Source organism: Carettochelys insculpta, chromosome 10, assembly GCF_033958435.1.
Source record: "Carettochelys insculpta isolate YL-2023 chromosome 10, ASM3395843v1, whole genome shotgun sequence".
NCBI classification, from domain to species: domain Eukaryota; kingdom Metazoa; phylum Chordata; order Testudines; family Carettochelyidae; genus Carettochelys; species Carettochelys insculpta.
This window is the reverse complement of record NC_134146.1, coordinates 48436858-48449068: the sequence shown is the minus strand read 5'-3', so window position 1 is coordinate 48449068 and position 12211 is coordinate 48436858. Positions and strand designations below refer to the sequence as shown.

The 12211-nt window shown below is 41.0% G+C and overlaps 1 protein-coding gene across 4 annotated transcripts in view; it reads left to right on the top strand.

Annotated features, from left to right (window-relative positions):
- The window catches only part of LRCH3 (leucine rich repeats and calponin homology domain containing 3), a 114066-nt gene that overhangs the window by 97441 nt on the left and 4414 nt on the right, over positions 1-12211 (top strand). For 3 of the 4 annotated variants that reach the window (XM_075003778.1, XM_075003781.1, XM_075003779.1), the window contains 4 exons: positions 105-218; positions 919-1037; positions 3021-3158; positions 5767-5844. In XM_075003778.1, coding sequence (XP_074859879.1) covers positions 105-218; positions 919-1037; positions 3021-3158; positions 5767-5844 — 449 coding nt within the window. Of the gene's footprint in view, positions 1-104; positions 219-918; positions 1038-3020; positions 3159-5766; positions 5845-8294; positions 8496-12211 lie in introns of those variants that run through there. The other variant, XM_075003780.1, reaches the window with a different exon arrangement.

Below are 12211 nucleotides of genomic sequence, written 5' to 3'. Positions count from 1 at the left end.
GTATAATATTATTTTGCTCTTAATTCCTACAGTGCTTAACTCTTGTCCTCGTAAACCTGTAACCTTTTTCTTCTTTCTCCTCCTTTCTTTCCACATTTGTACAGTCCACCTTTCCTCTCTGTATCCTGGCCCTGCTACTCCTCCTTCCTACAGAAACCCTTCCCAGCGACCTGAGAGTTTCCTTTTCCGAGCAGTTGCAAGGGATGAAATGAACAAAGGTAAGCTGTGTGGTTGGAGACACTGGGCTGTATTACACACTTACATCAACATCCAAGTTAACCAGTTTTGGCACAACTGCATTATCTTGGCAGTAGCTTTATGCTCATCAGATTAGCTTTGGAGACTTATCTGTGGACCCCAGCCGTTAAACTTTCTCAGAGTAAACCATTACAATCCTATCTGTAATTAGGCCAATATTTTTGTCCTGGTAATAAATACCTCTAACCAATATCCAAGAATATACTGTACAAATTTGTGGAGTGTGTGTGTTGGTGACGGGAAGGGGGTAGCATTAGTGCTCTGCTCTCCTTGGTTTGTACTTGCACTTCTGCAGAGGCTGTTGTAATTCTGTTTAAGACCCTTTGTAGTGATGAAGGCAGCCGCCTTACAGATTTTGCATGGAACTACAGTGCAAACCAAAATTCATATCTTTGTAGTAAGACTCATGAATGCTACCCAAAGCAACATTTCAGTTATTTAAAATTAATCCTTCTTAGGAGAGTGCTTATTGGGCGGAAGACAATTAGGATCAGAAACCGTATCCAAGCCTTGCTTAGATTAATAATCTAACAAAGGAAGCCAATTTGTGAATAGAAATCTATGGCACCCTTTTCGCATACTGAGCATGTATAATGCTGCTTTAAAGGAGCTACCTCCCAACCAGATTCAGTGTCTCACTTTCTTTCATGTTGTTTTTAGCTGCTGTTTCATCTCCCTCTTCTGCCTCATCTCCTCCTAATGATTGTGCAGACCCTAGAGCAAAGCAGAACTCCAAGCAACGTGAGGAAGAGTTGGAGCTAATAGAGCAGCTGCGGAAGGTTTGTACGGGCAGTAACTAGTGCACGGGGGTTTCAGCAAATACACGTTTCTTCATCGTTTTGGACTAGCTTCAATTAACCAGGGCTACCCAGACTGTTTTGGATAACTTCAGTGTTAAGTAATCTCACAATCTACTGATTTTCCATTCAATTGGATACAATATTTTTCATCTTATTCCTGTTGTGTACTGTCACTTCTCATGCATGGTGAAGATGTCGATCTCCCACCTGGTTGCTAGTGGAGCCAGTTTTCATTGCATCTTTGTGCTTTCTTCCATGCTGCCCCTCACAGGTGGGAGGAGCAGCCTTTCAACATCTGTGAAGCCCCGTCATTTTCTTCCTTCATATCCCTTAAAACTCTCTTTTGCGGTGATGCCTGCAAAAATCTTGGCAATGGTTAAGCAATTGGTGTGCTCAGACTGCTGCGCATCATACTAAGTAACATGTTTCCTTTTACTGCCCATTTGTCTGTATCCACCTATTGACTCTGGTCTTATGTTTCAGGATAAATTCTGCGGGCAAGGGCTGTCTTTTTGTTCTATGTTTGTACAGAAATTAGCGCAGTGGAGTTGTGTTCCATGACTGAAACTACACTGCAACAGTACACATAATAAGTAATAAAAATGCTATGTTCTGTTATGCTGCTGCCGTGTTTCACACCAGAGATGGCTGCATTTCTGCAGTGCAGGAAGTGACTCTTGGAAGTGTCTTTAACGTGGTATGAGATCTTGTGGGATAAAAGCCAGCTAGAAATGTGTTATCATTGTAATTGTTTGAGACTTTATCAAGAAATAAGACTCCTTCATCCAATCCATAAGTGCTGATTCTAATACAGTAGTGAATATAAGCCCATCACCAAAATGGATTTTCTTCTTCCACTCATGAATTTAAAAGGAAACCATAACCCACCATATCCACTAAATTATATTTTCTACTCGTGGCTCATTTCATCTCTTGCTCTCAAAGGGCTTTGCATATATTGAACCTCCCACCTTCTTTCCCAGAAGGGGTGGGCTTTTAAGCATAAAGCCACACTCATTTTTGCAGATGTGTAAAGTGAAACGTAGAGGAGCATTTTTCCAAAAGTGATGCCCTGAATGAAACCGCCTGTAAGCTCTGTGTAGTTCGAAAGCTTGTCTTTTTCACAAACAGAAGTTGACCGAAAAAGCCGTTACTTCTACCACCTGGTCTATCGAATATCCTGAGACCAAAACAGCTACAATTAGGCTGCAAGTGATACTTTGAATGAGACAAAAAGCAGTCAAGTAGCACTTTAAAGACTAGCAAAATAGTTTACCTAATAAACTATTTTGCTAGTCTTTAAAGTGCTACTTGACTGCTTTTTGTTTTGATAGTATATAGACTAGCACGGCTTACTCTCTCTTACTATTGAATGAGACAGGAAGAGAACCCATGAACTGGGACCCTGTTCTCTTCTGCTGTAACCACTATACTTGATTGCCTTTTTCTGCTTAAAATAACTTAAGGTGGTTACATGTAGGAGTTCAGTTTTCCTTTGCAGCGAAACTATTTTCTCAGGCCTCTGATGACTACATTCCATTTCTGCACTTTAAGACAACTGTTTTCATAGTACATCTACTTTCTGAGCACCTGCTGGATGTAGAATATAGTTCTTGGATCTTGACTGCTCCCCCTGGGATTTGTGGTTTTCATCCATTTTGAGTAATGTTCTTTTTATCTCAGTTGCTGGATTTTAATTCGATGGACTCTTCTATGAAAACTCTATTTATCTTTTAAGTCATTAGTTTTCAAACTGGTCAGTTGTGATTCCTGGTGGTCCACAGAATGATACCTTTTGAGAATCAAGCCTCAGAGAATTAAGAGGGATGTTGGTTCAGGAGAGGTTCTGCTGGTATGAAACGTTCTGTGTTTGCGAAGAGGCACTCTAGTTAATCATTTAACTATACTCTTATTTGCATTGTGTGGTACCTATTTTGTTGGATGTTTTTTATTCTTTTGTAGAATATTGAGTCACGGTTAAAAGTGTCTTTGCCCAGTGATCTTGGAGCAGCTCTTACTGATGGGGTTGTTCTCTGCCACTTAGCCAATCATGTGCAGCCTCGATCTGTTCCCAGCATCCATGTCCCCTCACCTGCTGTAGTAAGTATGCTAAGATGTGACAGCGTGTTGTAATTGTTTGGATCTCATCATTTTGTTTCGTTGTCCATGTGAGTACTACATGTAGCATCCTCTTCCATTACTGGGGAGACCTGACAAAATACCAGTCTCCTTTGTCTGACTCTAAAAAGAATGGAGAGCACAGCTATAAAAACTTCTAGTAAGATTTGTGTTTGTCTATTTTCACTAGTTTCTTCTAACACAGGTTCTAGTAATTGAACTGTGTATAGGATTTGGGGAAAGGATTCAATGTGGGAACCAAAACAGGCTATTTCAGAGTGTCAGAAGCTCTTAGAAACAGAGAAGGCTACCTAGCTGAGATGTGTGGGATTTAAATGCAGGTAAGCCCAGATGCATGCTTGCCGGAACAGAAAGAAAGGAACTTAAAATTTGTGTATTCTGGAAGTGTCTGTAGCAAGAAGTACATATAGCAGTAGAAATTGCTTAAGAAGTTACTCCTGTGTTACCTGACTGCAACAGTTTGGACAGTGCTTTAGAAATTTTGAAAGTAGTGCAGAAAAGGTATGTTTACGATACCACCATCAATGACAACCAAAACTGCGTGCTGCCAAAATACCACACGTGGCTAGGGAAACTATGAGTGTCAGGAAACAAAGAGGAATCACTTACAATATTGATCCTGTCGTGGTGATAGTTTTGTTCATTTTTGGGGAAGTTTTATAGACAACCTACAAACCTACTTGAAAATCGGTGCTTCCTGGGTTAAATTGTCTATCTTCCCTTACTGCCTGTAGAAAACCCACATGAGTGCTTCATAAGTTAAACTCTCAGCGTATGTCTATGCAGCAGAGTTATTTCAAAATAACTTTGTAGTGTCTACACAACGCAACTGCTATTTTGAAATAATTTCAAAATAGCAGCGGGCATATTTCAAAATAGGTAAACCTCATTGTACAAGGAACAGAGCCTATTTTGAAATAAGCCACAGAGCGTCCAATGGCTCTATTTCAAAATAAGCTGTATTGTGTGTGGACCGTCCATTTCAAAATAGCTGAATGCTGTTTTGAAATGCACTGTGTGTGTAGCTGCGCTATTTTGAAATAAGCTACTCTGGAAAATCTCTTCTGGAATAGTTTATTTCAAAATAATGCTGTTGTGTGAGCATAGCCCAACAGAGCAATACAAGACATCCCCTTGTGCATTTTAATATGTAATTGTACATTTGTGCTCATAAAGGCATATTGTTCGCTTGTTACAATTTTAAAACAAGGTGGATGACTTTATAAAGAGGAGTACCAGAGGGGATCCTGTAAAGTAGTGCTTTGACTTATTTTGGAGACAGTGCTTGTGTTAGAAGGCTAACTGGCCCTTGCAGCCTGGTGTAACATATACTTATGGTTTGTGTTCCCTTGTCATGTTTGATCATGCAGATTGTCCCTGTCGTTTAGGTAACAGACTAAAGGGATATGAGATATGATGGCCCTTTTTTTTTTTTGTTGCAAATTACAAAATCCTCAAAAAATGTATGCGTATAGCCATTACTCAGTAAACTTGTTTCATAATGAAGATATTTTCTGTGCCCTGTCATCTGTGGAATTGGAGTGTTCCAATTCTCCATTGTGAGCTAAATCACAGCATTGTCAAGAGTCCTGAAGAAGGAGCAGCATATAGGTGCAGTGCCCTGACGAGGGAGGAGTCTCTGTTGCAACTCAGCAATAATATGCTCTCTTTTCCCCTCCTTACTCTAGAAAGGGAAATCTGCAGTAACTCATCACCTGGTACGGATTATTTACCCTTCTCTACCCACTTAGCTGTGCTGTCTGGCACATTGAGGATGTGGAGCCAAAGGTCCACCATCTTCCCACCCCGCTGCATAGCTGGAGGACTATTTAGCGTCACCAGTGCTTCCCCCTCCACTGGTACCCACAGAGTGGTAGCTGGCACAAGGGAGGAAAGGGGCTGCTGCTGTCTAGTCTGTTCTTATTCTGTAAGTCTGTGTAAAATAGCTGAAGTTAACCCAGAAAATGCCCCTTTTTCAAGAAAATTGACAACTCTCCTGTTAACTACATGAATCACACTTCTGGGAACCATAGGCCACAGTTTCCATTTTCTCTGGTTTCATTTGGCTCTTTTTATGCCTGTTTGTTAACTGAAATATGTTTTAAACATGCCTGTAATTTAATTATTCCGGATAGGCTCCAGGTTGTTTCACATCATAAAATTGCTCTGCAATTCAGAGGTCACCGTATTAGAGCAACATACATATGTTTTAGTCTAACTGTACTTTTAAGCTTAGGTTTTTGGCTGCAGCCATTCAGAGCAGACACCAAATGAGCAGCCTATCTTGCAACTCTGTTTGTGTATATTTTTGCACAGATCAAAATACTCTTTCCATTAAAATGTCTGTCTCAGCACTTCCTGAGTTAGCTTTTCACTTAATGCTTGCCTTTCTAAGGAAATGTCCAGTTACCTTATAATAGAGCTCTGTTTTGAATTAGACAAGCTTATGCCATCATGATGTGTTTTTGGCCTGCAGATTTCTTATGAGTCTATTTAACCTGAAAGCTTTATTTTTAAAAATTCTGCCAATTAAGATGTTTGTATGCCTTCTTCCTCTGCTTCTTTGCAGCCTAAGCTAACAATGGCAAAATGCAGACGAAATGTGGAGAATTTCCTGGAAGCTTGCAGAAAGATTGGTGTGTCTCAGGTAAATCCTCTTCTATTCCTATATTGTGAAGTATGCTATCTTGTATGGTACTTTATAAGTAAAGGCCTTTCTGAAATGTTTGAGGAAAATGCAAGTGTGTAGAATTAGGTAGGGTCACGTGTAAGGTGTATGTAACAATACAGAGCTGGTTTGGTGTTGCACTTTTTCAAAAAGCACAATAAAATTACTATAATGGTTTGCAAAATGTATGGCTTCACTTACTGTGATCTAGATAAAATGAAATTATAGTTGGATTCAGTTTGATTCTGTCAAGTAGAATGCAGGGTGCATTAAGAATTTTTGAAAAAAAGTCATTTGGGCTTTCTTGAGACCATATGGGTGCTGTTAATTCAAGAGGTTTTAAAAATCAAAGAAAATATGGATGTAGTTTTGAGTGTTCCCTGCCCCAGCACCAAGGTTTCTGTTTTGCTGCTAGAGCAAAACCTACTATATGGTTGTTTCATGTGAACGCTTGGGTTGGCCAAGAGGAAACCATGATATTGGTCTGTTCTCTGATGGGTAAGTCATCAGTGCATAGATCTCTGTTCCTTTTGTTATTCATTCTTGCTTGCAAGCTCTAGTATCGTCTGGACTTCCTCTTCTCCTTCCAAAACCATGCACATTCTCTCTTGAAGCAAGAGCTCTAAGGTGGAAATAAACACATACACACACACACAGTATAGCACATCATGGTCCAACTGTCTTTTTTTCCTCTTTCCCTTCTTCCCACTTCACTCTTGGCACCAGCTATGTCATTGCAAAGGTGACTTTTGAGGTTTTAATAGCTACTTATTCTGCTTTGCTGCTGTTTGTCACTCTGATACATTAAGTGCTAGGTTTCTTTACCTTACAAAGAAAGTGTCAGGATTTATGGTGCTGTTTTCTTCATTTTTTTTCCCCCTTGTTTGCTTTTTGGATGACATGGGTGAAAGGCAAAAATGGACCCATGACTCAAAACTGCTTCCGAAAGTGATTCCTGGAGAGTCATTGCTAAAGCAGTATTTTCCTGGATTATATAATTGATAGCTTCACTTGCAAGATGTATTACAGCTGATTCCTTGAGCTGGCCATAATTTAAACTAAAAACCTCCTTTAACTTCCTGTTTATCTCTTAAAACCATTAGTGTATAAGGTTGGAAAACTTGAGCAAGAGATCCACTTTTATTTTGGAGTGCTGCCTTACCGAGGTGTGTTGAAATAAATCACTCACTCACTTTGTCAGTCTCAAGGTGACTTCATAGTCCAGGAAGTTCAAGGGAGGAGATGTGAAATAAATAGTAGGTCATATCTACTACGCTGCTCAAAGTCTGCACTGAATGCAAGTCCATGATGTAGACTCCATTGTGGTAGATCTGCCTCTGAGCATGTAGGTGCACAGAGGCAGACCAGACTGGCCTACCTAAAATCTTATCTTCTCATTTCTCCTGCACTGGGCCTATGAAGAAATGCTTCACCTTTTAAGAGGTCAAACTAGTTACCTATAATTATTGTTCTCTAAAGGTATTATCTTTCATAGAGCCACACTTACATTCCAGTATTTTAGTGGAATAGTTAAGGAAGACTGTGTAACTTAGAAGGCTTGTAGCAAATTAAACTAACAGTTTGATGCTATGGCTGTGCCTAAACTGCAGGCTTCTGTCAGGAGCCTGGAGAAAGTGTTCTGCCAACATCCCGGTCTTCCTCGTTCCACAAGAAAGAAGGCATGTCTTGGCAGAGGGGGGATTTCCCAACATTTGGCCCCATGTGGATGGGCCTAATGTCTGGAAAGCTGCCCCCCCGCCCCCCCAGGACTGTCGTCAGGAGATATGCAAGTGCATTGCACAATTTGTGTATCTTTTGCCGACAGAACTCAGCAATCTAGACATAACCTATGATATGCTATATCCACACCTGTCCATCACTGCTTACAGTTGGTGCCTCTGTTGGAAGGAGGTGAACGGTCCAGAAACGCTGATAATTTTAGACCACTTAAGACATATGAACAAATATTTGGTATCTGTGCAGGATACTGCATTCAGAAATCAATTATGGGTAATAATCTGCTTTGTTTGTGCCATTTGCATTAGGCATATTGAGAATGAAGACAAATACAGAGCTAGTGGGAGTTTAAGAATACTTTATCCAATGTATTCCTGACTTCCAAACTAGAACTGTTTTGAACTAAGAGTTATGCCATCTGTCATCTGTTTTAGTGAAGAGAGATGGTTATGTGTTTAAACTAGGCTGTGTGACGCACTGCTGAACGCCAAATGCTCCTATAGAGGTAGTTCTTTAGAACAGGAGTCTTGCGGATTCCTTTGTGAGAATTAATCAGTTATAATATGGTCCTTGGAATTGTTGGATGTATTTGAGATGTTTGATGACTGACTGCTTCAAGGATGCTTGCACAGTTGATCAACTGACTCTGTTTTTCTGTCTGTTTTCCCTTCCTGCTCACACATTTTGGACAGGACAATCTTTGTTCCCCTTCTGACATTCTTCAGCTAAACCTCAGCGTTAAAAGGACAGTTGAAACTCTTCTTTCCCTGGGGACAGATTCAGAAGAATCCGCTTTTGTCCCTCTTTCCATGCAGCTTTGGGGCTTTGTGGCGTTTTACTGCACTCTCATGCTAACTCTCTGTGTGTTCTATCGCTGGGTCTTTTTCCTCTAGCTGAAGGACAGTGATGCCGCTGACCCACAACATCACTCCAGCGATTGGTAAAGGCTTTTGGTTTTGTCACAAACTGTTTGTATAAGTGCATTCTTTCTGATGGTTGGTCAGAGTTGACATGTACATTGTAAAACACTCCCCTGACAATCTGTGAATGGTTACAAGCTGATGTTTGTGTCATGTGCAGCAAGCATTATTTTTACAAGGGGAGGCATTATTGTCCAGGAGCTAGAGCAAGGGCCAAAGTGCTCTGGGTTCTAGTCACAGTTCCATTGTATGGCTGTGCAGTATGAGACAGTCACAGCTCTAGTGTACCTCAGTTTTCCCACTTGTGCAATGAGAATACCACCCACATTTTCTCTGATGAAAAGTGCTCTATATATGTGCAAAGTTGTTTTTTTCTCTAATGTCAATGTGCCTGATTATATCTTAATGTCTGACCTGATTCTTTTTTCAGGAGTGCTCTTAGCGTTTTGCATACCAATTTCCTTAACCTTTTCCCTAAAATCTTCCATTTCCTGCACTGTGAGGTTCAGAATAGCATCTACGTTGAGTAACATTAGGTGACAATGTATACCAAGCTGCTTCACCCTACTAACACATGAAGTATGGAGTTTGTAGAAGTGCTGAGCTTCCTCATCCGCACTGGGAACAAGCTGATTCCTGGTGTAGTATGAGCTATCTTTAAATCCAGTCATAAACCTTATAAGTATCATGAAGATCACAGTAATATCCCATATTTAACTTCAGAAGCAGCCACTGGGTTGGTGTGACCTTAAGGTTATTCCACAAGCCTCTTCCTCCTGCCCAGTCATGATTAGACTTGTGACCTACAAGCTTACTCTTACTCCTCGCTGTTTCACAAAACTCAGGTAGTCTTGCATGAAGTTGCAGAATTTTTCAGCTGTGTGCTGCACTCTGTTGATTTCATGCATTGCTCAGGGAGCCCATGAGCCATAAAATTGGTTGTCAAAAGGAGCAAAGTCCCTCCAACTTTATTCTTTTGACGCCAAATCCATTATCTGTCTTTTCTTTCATTTGCTTTCATTTTAGTGGGACAGTTACTTGAACTCAACATTACAGCCCCAGCTCTTCTAGGGTATGTCAGCAAAAGCAGATACTGATCGGTTCTGCTCCATCACTATTTTTACTGCTCCTATTGACTGTTTTTCTCCGGGTCTTATTACCTAGCCTGGGGCTCCTCAGTCACTTGGACTTCATGCTTTTGACCTTGTGCTCCACACGCCTCTTCCCTACCTAGATGAAGAGTTTCTGTGTTGGGTTCCTGTGCACCACTGCCATCTCTTCCAATCTGCAAGGTGGGGAGGGGTGTTTTCTGCAAAGCTTGGGCTCCTTCAAAACCCCGTGTTGTGTGTGGAAGAGTTGTGTTTGGAACTGCACAAGCCCCACTCTGGGTTAGACCAACCACAGTTGGATGGAAAGCGGTGACAGTGATCACTTCAGCTTTAATCCGGCCCTGTATATCAGTCATTACACACAAAGGTGGGAATCCATTCACCTAGTTTTTAATCTACGTATTCCACATCTCTCCGACTCATTTATTTAGTGTTTACCCTGAGTTCCCACTCTCCCCCCACCACTTAATTCAAGTCCCTGTTCCAAAGATGCCCTAGCTTCAGGGCATTGCCGATGCTGTGTGCAAGAGATCACATCTCCCCAACCTCGACTGGTTCAGGAGGCTGTCTTCAGAGACCATAGCAAGCGAGCATTGTGTCTTTTCTGAATGTAGTTCAGTGAATCTCTCTTGTCTGAAGAAACATAGTAAATAGCTCATAAATCCAGCGTAGCTGCTGCTGTGCAGTGTTTCAGTAGCATCAATACAGTATTAAGTCTGAAGCCCGTAGCTGAGCTGTAAATGCTATAGTTGCCATTGAAATTGTTTCTTCATATGCATGATCTGCCAAGCCTGGTAATAAAAGCAGGATGTGCTAGCCTAAGAAGAGACTGAGGGGAGTTGCCTGCCTCCTTTTCGGATCACATTGTGATTTGACACAGAACATTCCTGTCTGGGAATTCTGCCTGGTGAGAACATGCTTGGGTTTTTCCCCACAAGAGGCAGGATTACCGTTTGTTAAAATATTACCCATTGAAGCTATTTTTGCACTGTTTACTGATATGGACTAAAATTCACTCAGTTGCCTATATTAACATCTCTTAATGAACACTGTGATTAAAAACTGTGAGGTTTACAACAAGGGTGCCTTCCAGTATAAGCCTTTTCATCTGTCATGACTATCTCAGTTGTATGGATTCACTTCAGATCTTTCATCCCATTTGTTTATAAATTTTTAAAGAGCTGAAATCCAGATATTTTACTAGTAATTGTACTTTTCTGTAGTCTGAGAGGGACGCCTCCTTGTTTCTTGGATCTGAAAGGCGTCAGTCTGACATCTGTCTGACCTCAAGAATTGCAGCTTGTACTGATCCAGGGGTCTCCTGTCAAGGCCTCCGTGTGAGGAGGCATCCAGTGTTTGACAGCTCACACACTGCCAAGAAATAGAAAAACGTGTCAAAGGCATCACTCCAGATGCCAGTGTTGTAGAACATCAGTTTGCCACATGCATTTGTACCTGTGGTTTTATGGAGTGGCCAATTTGGGGGTGTCAGGTTTTTTAAAGTAGAAATGCCAGAATCTGCATCCACATTTAACTCTACATATCGGAGTCTTGCATGAAGCCTCATTGAGGGCAGTGGGATTCTGCCTGAGCCTCGGGGACAGCCTCTGTGGAGTTGACTGCAGGTCAAGCCCGAAGCGCAGAGTGTATATGTGACGGCACAACATAGCAAATGTCTTGAAAGCTCATTCACACTTGATGTTTTGGAATACTACTGCAGATAAGGGTGCTTTTCTGTGGTGATTTGTATTAAAAAAGTGCCCATGCAAAGATGAATAATTGATGGCTCAAGAATGACCTATTTTTAGTCATATGCTGCAGATATTTGCTCTTAAAATATTCCTGGTGATTCCTCACTGTATTCTTTTTAACAGTAAAAACAGCCTTTTTTCCATCCACCCTTACAAAGGCCATTCAGTCATGCATATGAACGAGTCAAGCAATTTGTGTTCTCTTCTCCCTTACCCTTTCACATGGCTTTCTGCTGGGTCTTAAGTAGGAAAGATCAGCCCAAATGTGCTGTGTATTGCTTTAAGAGCATTTTTGTGAGGGTAGCGTAGCTCTGTTGACAAGATCTGCTTTTCAGATTTATTGCATAATATTTCCAAAGCACATGCTAACCTCTCAGTATATGATAAAAGCTTTAAAACGTGTGATTGTGTATTCATATCTGGTAGCCGATGCACCATGTTGTGAGACCACCACATCCCTCTTGTGTCACGGAAATGATAGCACCGTTCCGGTTGTATTTCGATCTGAAATCACGTTTGAAGTTGAAGGTTGAAGTACAGGCCCCCCACTCTAGTGTCAGTCCAATTCTGATTTCATCTAAAGATGTTGTTTCAAGTGGGGGGTATACGCAAATGTGTGACTTTCCTCTTCTCACCTACTCCCCTGAAAACTGTCATTATTTGTACATATTTTTTTCCATGAGTGTGCTGATGAATAAACAAACAAAATGATTGTCCAAGAGTGTGCTGGTCTGTTACCTGGGTGTCACCTTCCAGATGGCTTATCTATAGGTCAAGATTTCCTTCCATAGGTATTTTTGTTTAGCTGTCCATAACATTCCATATTTCA